This window comes from Parasteatoda tepidariorum, chromosome 1 (assembly GCF_043381705.1).
Source record: "Parasteatoda tepidariorum isolate YZ-2023 chromosome 1, CAS_Ptep_4.0, whole genome shotgun sequence".
NCBI lineage: Eukaryota > Metazoa > Arthropoda > Arachnida > Araneae > Theridiidae > Parasteatoda > Parasteatoda tepidariorum.
Genome location: NC_092204.1, coordinates 93599843 through 93614294, shown reverse-complemented (window position 1 = coordinate 93614294; position 14452 = coordinate 93599843). Strand labels below are relative to the sequence as shown.

The following is a 14452-nucleotide window of genomic DNA, read 5'->3' as shown; positions in this document are numbered from 1 at the left end:
TTCTAATATCGCCCAGTCCTAGTTATAAGTCATTCTATCTCTTTTGATTTCCATATTTCATATTATTTTTCCTTTGAAATTTTTAAAAAATTTAAATGTTACTGGGATGACTATGCGGTTAAGTTACTGAATTCTGCGATACAGAAGGTATCAAGTTCACCAACTGGAATCATTAAAAAAATCGCAATGCTTATTAGAGAATAGCAAACAAGCATTTATTCGAATTAAAACTGATTTCTGGCGTGACTTATGAATGCTCAAACAGTGTTTGTTAGTGCGGAACTGTCTCAACCTAATGTTTCTATTTCTTCCTCTATAAAAATACAAATAAAAATCAATTCAATCCATACTCCTTCATCTAAGTTATTTTAGAAGACTACTTGAGTCAATATTATTCAAATTATAATAAAATGCTGTTTAGCTTTGTAATTGCATGATATAAGAAATTTGTTAATTCATTGTTTACGTCTTTCTTTAAGGATAGATAAATATTTAAGCTTGGGCGTGTTTAAGGCAATGAAGTGCACTTATGTGTGCTAAATAGGTTGCGCAGATTTCTAAAAGACATTTCAAAAAAAGAATGAAAAATACAACCGGAATTGAGGGGGAAATTTAACTCGTTATCTCCTTTTTTCTAATTGTTTTTTTTTATTTCCAATGGCGCATTAAAAGACAATTGAATTTCAAAAAGATAACAATAAATCTATAAATGAAAGCTAGCAGTCCAGTAGCGGACCCAGATTGATATCCGAGAAAGAGCAGAGCATCTATAAAGGTCCATACAAATCCATCTTCTCCTGGAGACATAACATAAGGTACAAAACATAACATAAGGTAAGGTTTGTCTCACATAAGGTACAAAAAGAATCATTGACCACGTTGATGTGACGTAAATGTTTATTCAGGCAGTCGTGCCCAGATATCAGATGAAACATGGCGACAGATTTCAATCTAGGCCATTGAGAATCTGTTAAAGCCATGGTTTATTGGAATTGTGATTTTTGAGTTCTCCACGAAGAGGTAGGTAGGTAGGTAGGTATTTTACTTAAGTCACACTAGAACTGCACTATGGGCTATTGGCGACGGTCTGGGAAACATCACTGAAGATGATCCGAAGACTCTCCTGATGAATGGCTCTCCTGCTTTGGTACTCCAGCAACTAAATACCAATACGATCAGTCCACACACGAAGTCGAACACTTTACGGTAGAACAATTTAACGAGGACCGATACAGAGCACCCTCGGTCCATTCGCAGGCTGATCAAAGTGGTCACCCACCCCTTCACTGACAGCAGCCAGTGATGCTTGACTTCAGTGATCTACTGGGAACCATGTCTTTACGATCAGTTCACTGCGGAACTCTCCGCGGAGAGAGTCCCTGAAGATGCTCTTTATTAGACATTTGACATTATTAAAAGGAAGTCTAGAACTTCGCTTCCGGATTAACTCATGCCAGAATTGTAAATCATTTTGCCCCATAAACGTTACCCGGGGTGCACCAAGAGGTAGATCTAACATTGCACCCCTCTGGGTGGAAGAAAAATTCCTTTTGGCAACAGTGGCCTCATGACTGTTGTAAGGCTAAAATATTAATTTTACAAATCACAACAGCCATCACAGAAAAAGGGGGAAATTTTAACATGTTTCCGGCATGATTCAAACCTCAAATCTGCTTTGGAACAATTCCTCGCTTTCTCTGTCTAATTTTCTTTGCCAAGGAAGCTTTCTCTTCAAAAACAGACAGAAAAAAATATATAAATAAATAATGGCTTTCTTTGGTTAAGTGATCTCACCTTTTTGCTAAGCGCTGTATAACATGTAGGTAGTGGGTTCGAATCTCACCGTAACACTGGGTTTATCTTTGTGATGTTCTTCTCTAACACGTTCCATCTGCTCTTCAACTTGGCAAGGTCCCGCAGTGGACTGATCGTTAAGACACGGTTCCCAGCAGATCACCGAAAACAAGCATCACTGGCTGCGGTCAGTGTGCGGGTGGGTGACCACTTGGATCAGCCTGCGTAGGGGCCGAGGGTGTGCGGTATTGGTCCTCGTTAAACTGTTCTACCGTAAAGTGCTCGACTTCGCGCGCAGGTCGTCGGGCTACCGAAGCGGGGGAGCCATCCCCTCCGCAGAGGATCAAAATTGTGATGGAATGTCTTCGGATCATCCTCAGGGATGTTTCCCAGACCGTCGCCAATAGCCCATTGTGCAGCTCTAGTGCGACGTAAATGAACAACAACATCAACTTGGCAAGGGCTTATAAGCTGTAATTTGTTATGAGTTGGATTGAGGGTTTTGCAGAAGAACCTTGTCAAACTCACAGTTTTATCCACTTATAAAAATTAAATGAAAAATAGTAAGAAAAGAATAAAATATTCACGGCAAATAACTGTTTGTATTTCTCCTTTGAATAGATTGAGAGTGCCTTCAGCTCAAATATTCCTGGAAACCGGGTTGAGCACCGTTTTCCTGCAGGGGTGCTAGGACTCCGACTGCGGAGTCATATTCTAGACCGTACAGTGGTGCGTTCAGCCGTTCTATTTGCCGCTTCTGCCTTGACCCATCCTACAGACCTCACGCCCTGGACATCTGACGCCTACCTCCTCAACTACAGCATTCCAATCTCTTGCTGGTTTGGCCCCGGAGATCGCAGAGAAGCTTTCGCACAGTTCATCTTCAAGTAAGTCTGTTCTGTTCATTCTTCTTTTAGTTCACAGAATTTAAACTGGTGCCCTCGGCAGAACCTGAATATTTATTTATAATCATTGCTGAACAAAAAACTCAATTTTGGGTTTACGACTATTGATGCCCAACTCCATAGCCTTGAGATTTTGAACCCGATTTAGAAGACAAGGAAACTACAGAATCAAGTGTTGGGAGAAATTTGCCTTCATGGAGGACTTTTTGATGGATAACCCGCATTTGCGTTACATGGAGAGGAAAGCCCTGAAAACTTCTCATGATTAGCCTGATGGCAAGGGGACTCTAAACCATGATTCGTCTTCCACTGAGGATATTTTGCATCAGCACTGTGGTCGGTGCAAGCCGGATGCGGAATTCGTATCGACCAGCGATCGCTGGAATTCGAACCCGGTTCACCTCATTGTAAGGCGAACGCTCTATTCCCAGAGCCATCACGTCTCGCACCTGAATATAATGAAAAATATTATTATAATATTCTTGAAAAAAAATCTGAAATTTAAAATTCCGATTCGAACCATCACTTTCAAACGCGCTCCAATTGGGGAGATTCTTTCTTAGATCTGTGTAGTTTTTTGATCGCTTTTTCTGTGGTCATTGCTACGGATTTCCACATCGTTAAGAAAATCTTAATATTTTTAAATGATATTATTCTGGTGCGCTTTATTTGTGTCCTTTCCAAAGTGTCTCTTCGATCGTGTTTTCGATAGTTATTGTCTGATTTCTACATGATTTTTTAAAATCTCGATATTTTTAATAACATATTTTTACGACAACTGAGTTTCGAATCACGAATTTTAATAATCACTTTTGATGTGCTTTATTTATGCCGATTTTATCGTAAATTCAAGCTATTTTTCGATCGTTTTTTTTCGGTAGTCATCTCTCTGTATTTCCACGTGGTTTTGAAAATCCTGATATTTGTAATGTGTACTATAACGACACACGAATCGCGTATTAAAATTAACACTTTATTTGTGCCGATTTCATTGCAAATTTATGGAATTTTTTATCGTTCTTTCGGCAGTAATTGCTACGCTTTTCCATGTGGTTTTGAAAATCTCAATATCTTTTATACGATATTTGTATGACTTCCGAGTTTCAAATCGCGCATTGTAATAGTTACTTTTGTCGTGCTTTATTGGTGACGATTTTATCATCCATTCAAGCATTTTTTTTTTNTTTTTTTTTTTTTTTTTTTTTTTTTTTTTTTTTTTTTTTTTTTTTTTGCAGTTCAGTAAGTAAATCAGTGTGAAAATGTCTACGTGGTCATCGTTTATCTTTCTACAAAAACTATAAAAATACAACTCGAAACCAGCCAGCAGGAATCACATCTACGCCGTATTTTACCATTTCTGAAATTTATTTTCTGTTTGGCGATTGAATTTTATTTCAGTGCTTCACCCGTTTTTTTAAACACGTAAAGAAAATAAAAATTTGATAACTCCCCGCGTTATCTTTATTTTCATCGCAAATATAAGTCGTTGAACCTTGCGAATTGGGGTAATTTAGTTGCTTCGAATAAAATTCAGATTCTATTGAAAAGAAGAAAACGAAACTATATTTAGGCTGCGCTTTAAATTACGTGGCAAATGTTACGTTTTGTTTAAAATTGTGTTGTTGTTTTGATGCTAAAAAGGGGGCACAGCGTGATTATTATTGCAGAATGTAATTTAATTAAAGCAAACCATTAGTGCTAAATATAATTTAATTAAACCAAATCATTATTGGTAAATATAATTAATTTAATAGTTCATGTTTATTGCGTATATGTATTCATTACAGTTGATAGGGAGGAAAAGTTTTTTGTTGGCTAATATATACATATGTATATATAATCAAGAATGAAAAACTCGAAAAAAATTACAGTTAGGGTAAGCCAACCAGTGAAGGAACACTACCCAGTGAAGGAACATTTCATATATATTGATTAAAAATAAGAATTTGAAAGTTTTTCTTTAGATTGATTGGTAACAATAGCTTAGTGCCAAACAATAGGAAGTCATCTAGCAATGTTTTGGATTACCCGGTCAAATAGACCTCTCTGGAAAAATTTTTGAATTTTTTATTATCTCTGCAACACCTTGTTTCTTTGAAAAAATTATAAGGTGAGTGTTTGTATTTATATGTTTGAAGTGGAATTAATTCCATGAAATAGTTTTATTTTTCTCACCGTGAAAAGGAGAATTCAAAATATAGTTATTGAAGTTACGTTTTATTTTCTTTAAGCATCATAGCATAATGAAGTACTGAGATAAGGGGGCGTTTATTCACTGGATCACCAAACGATGAAAAACCAGTGAAGGAACAAATGTTCCATTACCGGGTTTTTTTCTAAGTTAATGAAAATAAAAGATAAACTTTAATTTTCTTGTATCTTTAGTGATGTTTCGCATCAAAAGTATGTTAAAAATATGAAAAACAACTTCTAACCAGTGAGGGAACAGGCATGTTCCTTTACTGGGCATAAATTTCCCAGTGAATGAACAGTATGTGTTAATATGCTGACACTTTAATTTTCAATTCATGATTACAAAAGAAAGTTAGGAATTAAGTTAACAGTAATTTCAAGAATAGGCTTGTTTTTAAATATTTGTATGGCTTATAAATTCATAAAGAGCATTAAAAAATAACCAAAATGAAGTGTTCATTCCTGGTAAGAGCTGTTCCTTCACTTGGTCTTCTTACTACTTGCTATTTGAACCTCCAAAACTTTAAAACAATACTATGTAAATTCTCTACAATTTTTTTACATAATTTGCAATTAGTAACAAATATGTTGACACTGTCATTTAACAAAAATTACGAATTTTGAAATTAATATGTTTACCCTATATATTTTTACAATTATGTACAGTAATTATATTTTTATACTTCTTTTATTATTATAAAATTATGATAAAAGAAGATGGCCTGGGTCAAACATCTGTTATTTGAAAATAATTCTGGGAAGTAACTGACATTTCAAAGGTCACAAGAGAAGGACGTTTGAAATTTTGAATTCAAATAATTTTTATCTGTTGTGATGTTTATGACAGATCCTTAACTAAATTATATTCGAGTTCACTAATCGTCAGATCATATACTTGATCTTGATCATAACACTGATGTTCTGAAGATTTGATTAAAAAATTGGATCATAACTCTATCTTGAAAGAAAGCAAAATCGTGTATCCAGGTATTTCCGAATAACCAGACATATGACACAATACTTTTTTTTCTTCCAAATTCTGTTTGATATTGACCTCGAATAACTTATCGATTCTCAAATGGAAACTTTGTTGAGAAAACGATGGGTCATTACATGGGTGTCGCAGGGTCTAGTTTTTGAGAAATTTGAAATCAAGTTTCAAAGTGACAATAGTTCTAAATTGTTCACGTGAGAAAAAAAAATCCCAATTTTTCTAGTTCTGGCTTTAAAACTTTTTCTTGTTTCAAGGAATAATGAATTTAAATCGATTGTAGGAGTTAAGGATTGTAGAATTGCAATTCTTTAGATTTTCAATGTTTTCCCCATTAATTTTCGACTACAAGTATTGAAATGATGTAGAAACTGGTAGAGAATGTATGCCTAAACCAAGTGGATATTTCTTTCTCTTTCATACCACTGTAGCTTTAAAAAGGTGTTGCTCTATTATTCCTTGACATTCAGATGTTAGCATTTTTATTATATCACTCTCTTTCAATCTAAAATTTGGCATTGTACTTAATAAATTCGGTGAAATTTTTATATGTTATAAAATTAAATTAAATAACTGCTCAATACCTAAGATGTTAAATGTAAAATATGTATTTTTTATTTATGTATGAAACAAAAATTTACGAAATATTTAAACTTTTATGTATATCCCATAGATATTTATCAGCTTAAAAATAAAGAATATTAAATTGAAGCTGTTAATATTTTAGTTTTTTTCACTTTGAATTAAATTTTTTGAACTAAATTTAAAAGAATTACTAATAATTCTAATTATATGCTTTAATACTTTATAAACAAAATCCTGTTCATGTAGTTTTTCTAAGGAAAGAATTTTCATTCATCTTTTTTTGAAGAGGGAAGGGGTGGATTACTAAGCCGCATATTTTACATTTGAATAATGTTATGGTATTATAAATGATATACCTCCTGATAAATGTGAAAAACTGTAAAACACATTTAGTATTAACTCTAAAATTGAATGGCGGTGAAAGGTGATGCAACTCCATTGAGAAAATTATGATGCCAACAAAGGAGCGTTTAAGACTATTTTTCGAAGGCTCCATCGTAATATGAAATGATGCTTTTTTGAAAATTTTATAACTGCTGTTAGTTTGCCACTGTTACTCATGACTGTTTGATCAAGTTTAGCCTATCTAAAACCAGCCCTGTCTACGCTTATTTTGGAAATGGCGCGAAACGTCAATATGGAGAATAACCATAGTTATGAGAAAATGAAGAGCGTTCGTGGTCTAATTTTTTTAATATTTTAAAACTTACACCAATGCTGCATTACCTGGGCTCATAAAAATTTGCAAAAACTGAGAATAAGGCCAAAAAGAAATATGTCTGATAAAAATGTCGTCCAATTGTTGATTTTTTAATTTAAAAAAAAATTTAGGTTCCCAGCAGATTACTGAAGTCAAGGATCACTGGCTGCGGTCAGTGTGCGGGTGGGTGACCACTTGGATCAGTCTGCGTAGGGACCGAGGGTGTGCAGTATTGGTCCTCGTTAAACTGTGGTACCGTAAAGTGCTCGACTTCGCCCGCAGGTCGTCGGGCTACCGAAGCGGGGGTGCCATCCCCCCCGCAGAGGATCAAAATTGCGATGGCATGTCTTCGGATCATCCTCCGGGATGTTTCCCAGACCGTCGCCAATAGCCGATTGTGCTGCTCTAGTGCGACGTAAATTAATAACAACAACAAAAAAATTTATAAAGTTTATAATATCTAAGTTAGTTGTCTGTTTTAAAGCTCAGATAATTCTTCACGGCAAGATTGTATATATAGTTTAAAATCGTCGCATTGCTTCAAGTGTAAGGCACTTAAACAATGACTTTTATTATTTTCCTCAGCAAAAGAGCTTCGAAAAACAGCTTTAAATTGCGGGTACTCTGTACTCCCTCTCAACCCCGTTCTTCTCCAACGACGACTGCACTTGTGTAGCATTGAATCAGAAATCCATCAGTTACATAATAGAGAGAGATCAGTGGGTTTTCCTTTTATCAAACATACACAAAGCTGAGCTTGAAGTGTAATAAATGAGGTTGATCCTCTTTTCTTGCTTCAGTGATCACATTACATATGAGGAAACATAAACATTCAAACAGTTAAGAGACTCCACCCCATTCCTGCATCATCGTTATGCCACGATTCAGAAGCCAATCGGGTTTGAGACACACGTGTGACGTCGCTTGCAGGTATCCAATTAAATCTGACCTGAAAATTTATTAGGCGTGATACTAAAACAAGCCTAAATCTTGTTACGTTAACCCAAGAACCCAATTATTATTATGGTAGGGCCTCGAACCATTAAAATTTAATTTTAATCTGTGAAAATCGGATCATGAAATCAATAGTTATTCAGTATGTAATACTTTTCTATTTATTTTCAGTACACTTAAATTGCAATAAAGTCTTAAATTGTTAGATCATAACATAACAGAAAACCAAAATCATTTTTCTACTAGCTCGCAATCTCTTCACAAAAGTTTTTCTCAGAAATACAAAGTTTACATTCAGATCCTCAAATCGAAAAATATTTTTATGCATACATATTTGAGTGAAACTATTTCCCGTCCTGGCTATTTCAATTCATCTTGTCATTTTGGATTCAAAAGACATAACTTGCTTTTGTGCATCGCCAAATGAGTGGTATGAACCAGAAAAATGTAACAGTTCCGAACAAGCAACAATGTTCCATTCCTTATATAGTCTGCCACCGAGCCTTGTTATAAAGAAAGAAAGCATTATATTTTTTTAAAAAAAAGCATTATTCTCCAAAGATTGCTGAAAGAATAATAATTTTACGCACACAATCCATCAGTTTTAACCTAGGAAGACGTTATAGTTTATGGAAGAAAAATAAGTTGAGAGGAAATTTTTCCGTGTACTTAAAGTAGTGAAAGAAAAACCATCGATTATTTGCAGCCGTCTATCTGTTTTTAGAGGGTAAGAAAAGAAAACCGTCGAAAATTGTTAGTCCGAATAAGCTTTTAAAATAACGGGAAAATCTCTCTTTCTTAATTGTTGTTATCAAATATTTCTTCCTGATAATTTAACGGTGAAGTTTTTCAGTTTTGTGGCAGAGTACATTTTTATTTCAGATGAAATATAAATTCAATTTTAAACTAATGCTACTAATGTTTTGGTATAGAGCAAGTCTCATACGAAGTTAATTTCTTCCGTGAGATTTTTAAATAACAATTATTTACATATATTTAAATCTTAGTGAAAGAAGAGGCCAAGTAATATCTCAGTAAATTTGTGAATATAATAATAAAGAAATAAAATAGTGATAAAGAGATAGTTTATCACAAACAGGAAATAAAAATCTTTGGAACCCTTTAATTGTGATGCCCGAAATAATCTCGGACGTAGCACAGGTGTTACAAAATGTCACGCCGAGTATTAATTAGGTTAAATTTTTTTTTTTTTTTTAGTGCATCGTATTGTTATACCATTGTATATATATGGGGAGAAGTTTATTTCGTCTTCATCTCTTTGTCAAACCCGAATCTATATCGGGAAAAGTTAATTTAGACGCAATTTCGAACAATAGTTGGCAGAACTTTACAAACAATTTCAGAAGATAAATTTTTGTGTTCAAAGTGTGCGACAATTTTTTTTTTTTTTTTTTTTTTTTTTTTTTTTTTTTTTTTTTTTTTTTTTGTAAAATGGTTCTAGTTCTTTGAAATGTTATATAGATGGTTTATTTTTCGAAAAAATAATTGAACTAATTTTTTCTTTAATCTTTAGGAAATAATACTCCAATAGAAGCGAACTTTACCATTGCCGCATTGAGGGGCAGCCGTCTCAAGCGAATATGCAGTGGCTACAAAACCTTAAAATTTTTATGCATTTAATTCAAAATATCAATTTTTAACTAAGTACATTTTGTTTTGCACTAAACATTTGATTTCTGAAATAAAAAAAAATTGACTCATTATGTACCCAAATCATCAAAATAACTTGACAGTTAAAAGGTTTTGAAATAGTCCTAAAAAGCGTGAACGAATAAATTTGTCTGAAATTATATCATTCCAAAATGCATCGTTCGGGAAAGGCAGCAAAGAATAAGAAATCTTGTTCGGTTACTCAACATTATAGTCTATCTAAATTATACGAAACTGTATGAGTTGCAGAATAATACCTCAATAATTTAAACTTAAATAATAACTAAAACATGAAATTGTTATGGCAACTTTAGAGTTTTCAATACCGTTTTAAAATAAGTCAAAAAAGAATTTTCTAAAATAATAACATTTCAAGGTGGGTTGATCATAAAGGCAAACAAAGGTTAAGAAATCTTGTTCGGGTATACGTCCAAATCATTTGAAACAGTATCAGTTATAGAATAGTACATCTATACACTATATATTTAAATACTAACTAAAAAGGAAATTTTGTTGATCGGTATGAATTTTCCGTAATCAACATGGAATGATGTTCTTCATGATCAACATATCATTCCAAGATCATGAAGGACAACAAAGGTTAAGAAATCTTGTTCGGGTATACGTCCAAATCATTTGAAGCAGTAACAGTTATAGAATAGTACATCTGTACACTATATATTTAAATACTAACTAAAAATGAAATTTTATTGATCGGTATGAATTCCTTATGATCAACATGGAATGATGTCCTTCATGATTAACATATCATTCCAAGATCATGAAGGACAACAAAAGTTAAGAAATCTTGTTTGGGTATACGTCCAAATCATTTGAAACAGTATCAGTTATAGAATAGTACATCTATACACTATATATTTAAATACTAACTAAAAAGGAAATTTTGTTGATCAATATGAATTTTCCATAATCAACATGGAATGATGTTCTTCATGATCAACATATCATTCCAAGATCATGAAGGACAACAAAGGTTAAGAAATCTTGTTCGGTTATGCAACTAAATCATTCTAAACAGTATCATTTATGAAATACTGCCTGTATAAATTAGATACTTAAGTTATAACCAAAAAATGAAGTTTTATTGATCAATGTGAATTCTTCGGATACCATTTAAAAATAGGCCGAAAAACGACTAAACGAAAATATTCAGATATAATACCATTTCATGTTGATCATGAAGGGCAACAAAGGTTAAGAAATCTTCTTTGTTCAGCTATACAGCATTGTAGTATAAAGGATTCGAAATAAAGTTTTCCTGTCATTTGTCACTTTAAGCTATTCGAGTTTCATCAGGAACTTAATCTTTAAAATCTCCTGTCAAAAGGGTTTCATTAAGATTTAAAGAATGTAATTAAGTTACTTTGTAACAATTAATCTTATGCTTTGGAGTTGCAAATTTAAATCTTTCAGAGGCTAAGTAAGTACTTTACTTCTTGAAATTCTATTGTTGAAGCATTACATCACACTTTTTCAAAGTCTCTTAACTATTCTGACTAGTTCAAAATGAAATTTAAAGCTAACTTTATTTTTTTTTAAAAGGAGTAAATTGAATAAATTTCTGTTTTGGTAAGTAATACATGGAATTAAAAGATGTATAGAGAGATGTTTTCTAAACTATAAGGTGTACCGGGTGTACCGATTGGGCGCAGTATTAATGAATTCGTTAAATCAAATTATTAATTTGACACGAATTTAAATCAGAAAATTGTATTAATTGGTCATAGCTTCCTAACTAAAATTAACTTGGACTCAATCAAATCGAATTAGCTGTCCTAAAGTTTGTTTCATATTTGGAATTCGTAATTCAAATATTGATCAAAATGAATTCTTTTAAATTAATGATTGGAATTATGCATATTTAAATCTTTTGAATCACACAGAATTTAATTATTTATTTTAATATTGATTTTAATCATTAGTTTCTATACAGTTAATTCCAATTAGTCGATTTAAATCAGATGTGACATTTTATTTTGAATGAGTTTACAATTTGTCACTGTCTTAAAAACCTAATGTTAACAAATTATATTGAGTTAGCAACTACTATTTCTTCTAATTATTTTAAATATTTAAAAGTATTCCATTTTCTTTGCCGGTTCCCTTATATATATTTTTTAAAGTTTAATAACTTTGAATTTTACATTAATCCTGTTAGTTTCATACCATCTTGTTTACTCTTCTTCAATTTTTTTTCTATGCATTCGCTGCACTAAAATCTTGTTTACTCTATGTTAAGATTTTTAATAGACTTTTCTTAGTCAAATTTTGGTAAATTTTGAAACAATAGTTTTAGAAATAGAACAACAGCCGTACATCAGAAGTTGTTTGTAAATTCATTTTCCTGATAAAAACCGTTTACTTATTAATCAGGACGTGAAAATATAAAAATTCATGCATACAGCAAAACATAAGATGTAAATTGATACCTTCTTCGAGTAAGCTCCTTCATTGTACAAGTACAGTAAAAGCTCGATAGAATGAGCATTATTGCGAAAACTTTGGTATTACAAAAATTTTGCAAGTCATCGTCAAAATTCTGATAATAAAGGTACAAAAATTGCACGTTTATAACGAAGTAAAAAAATAATAGCATTCCGTTATAACGATATTTTGGGGGGAGGCATTTTTCTGATGTTCAAGTACGCAATATTATACAGAAGAGGGGGAAATGGAAGATATTTTTTATTTATTCTGATGATTTGTCGTTGTTGTTGTTGCTCATCCTCTCTGTCTGACGGAGTCAGACAAGATCCACGAGTTCGCTGACTGAAAGAAAGTCGAAGACTAGGAGAGGATTGCTAAAGAGATCCTCCTTAGAGAGTCCCATGCAATCCAAGAGGTGCTCTGGAGAAGGCTGATGAATTTGGCACTTGGTGCAGGTGACGAAGGTTTTCCTGCCCTCGTTGAAAGTGAGAAACTTGATGCGACCGCTAGCAAGCCTTGATAGAACAGTTCGGGTACGTCTGTCACACGGGAGGTCAAGGGACAAACCCGGTTTTGATCCCTTGTACCAATTATGGGTTGGGGATGTTTTCCACTCCTCCGAGATTTTTGATTTTTCCAGACAGTATAACTCCAAAAAAGTAAGTATGGGAGAGGGAGTTGTTGTAATCCTGCAACCCTTCTTAGCAAGAATATCGGTCATTTCATTCCCGGTGGAGATTCACGTGAGAAGGTACCCATTGCAAATGAACATCATGATTAAGTGAAATGAGCTTCAATTTAAGCTGGATAGAGGTGCTGATCCTGTCACCCACAAGAGGCCAATTACTAAGATGGTGGAGAGAACTACAGCTGTCAGACAAGATCCATAGGTCACCATAATCCTCTTCGGATAGAATAGCTTCTAATCCCAGGTCTATTGCAATCAATTCACTTCTGAAGACAGAGCAGTGATTAGGATTACGATGAGAAAGAGTCAAATTAACTTGAGGGGTTTCGATATAAATGCCACTGCCGGCAAGATTGTCAATTTTACTACCGTCAATAAAAAATTTAACGCCATTGTTAGGAATGTGGCTCAGGTTTTCTAAGGTCAGTTGTCTAAGATGTTCTGGGATGTAGTCTTTCTTGTTAACATGAGAACTTAAGTGAAAGTGAAAGTGAACCCTGGGGAGTCCTTCTGCTGGATTTAAGTGGCATTGTAGTGAGTTGGGTTCAATCCTTCTTACGATCTTAACACTTCATAATTATAGAGCAAACGTGTAAGTGACCAACGGCCATCATCTTCCTCGGACATTCTTCTGCTGTTCTTAGGAAACCTGCAGCACACATCTGCACCTCTTGTTAAACGCATATCTACCCTTTTTTTTTCCTTCTTGATACCTCGAATCAACGTATTGATCCTTGACATATTCAAATCGACATTCAGTGTTATTAACGGCAGCAAAAACTGCTATTGCACTTCCTTTTATCTTTAGGACTTTTTTTACTGCTATTTAACATCAAATATGTGCGTTAAGATATAATGACAACCTCGCTATAACGAATTTGACATTTGCTTCTATATACTGTCGTTATAAAGGACTTTTACTGTATTTGTTTATTTGTAATTAGTTGCATTTTCTCCAACTGTGTTAAGTGGAACATTTCAAGTCTAATTTCATATATTTTAAACACATTTAAGTTACTTATCGGGCGAAACTATTTAAGTGAATATTTATTTATTATCTTACTATTCATTTAGTATTTACAATGAAAAGAGATTTTTAAAGCAAGTTGAGCAAAATCAAAAACTGAAAATTCTTAAATGCACAAAGAGTACTAAAAGCTTCTAATATCTATCTTCTAATATCTTTCACGAAATTCTCAAAAAATCAAAAATTACATCTTTAAATTCAAATGCCTTTCCAAAAAAATGTCTTTATGCTTAAGTGCCTTTTCTGAATTTTACCCCTACCTTAAATTTTTTCAAAACTGTTTACTTGTAATCACGATTACAAGTAATTCATAATTATTTGCGTATTGCCTAATTTTTCCATGTAGAATATTTTCATTCTAATTTAATGTATTTTAAGCATATTTTAGATAATTATATTACAAAACTATTTTCAGAGATACTAATTTATTATCTCCACAATCTATCTAGCACTTACAACAATAAAAACGTCTTTCAAAAAAAAAAAAAAAAAAAAA

General features: G+C 33.1%; 1 protein-coding gene across 1 annotated transcript in view; it reads left to right on the top strand.

The window, feature by feature from the left end:
• Positions 1-14452, top strand: part of LOC107441633 (glutamate receptor ionotropic, NMDA 3A) — a 210783-nt gene that overhangs the window by 146320 nt on the left and 50011 nt on the right. The window contains exon 3 of the mRNA XM_071183955.1: positions 2416-2681. Within this exon, the coding sequence (XP_071040056.1) occupies positions 2416-2681 (266 nt within the window). The remainder of the gene's footprint in view (positions 1-2415; positions 2682-14452) is intronic.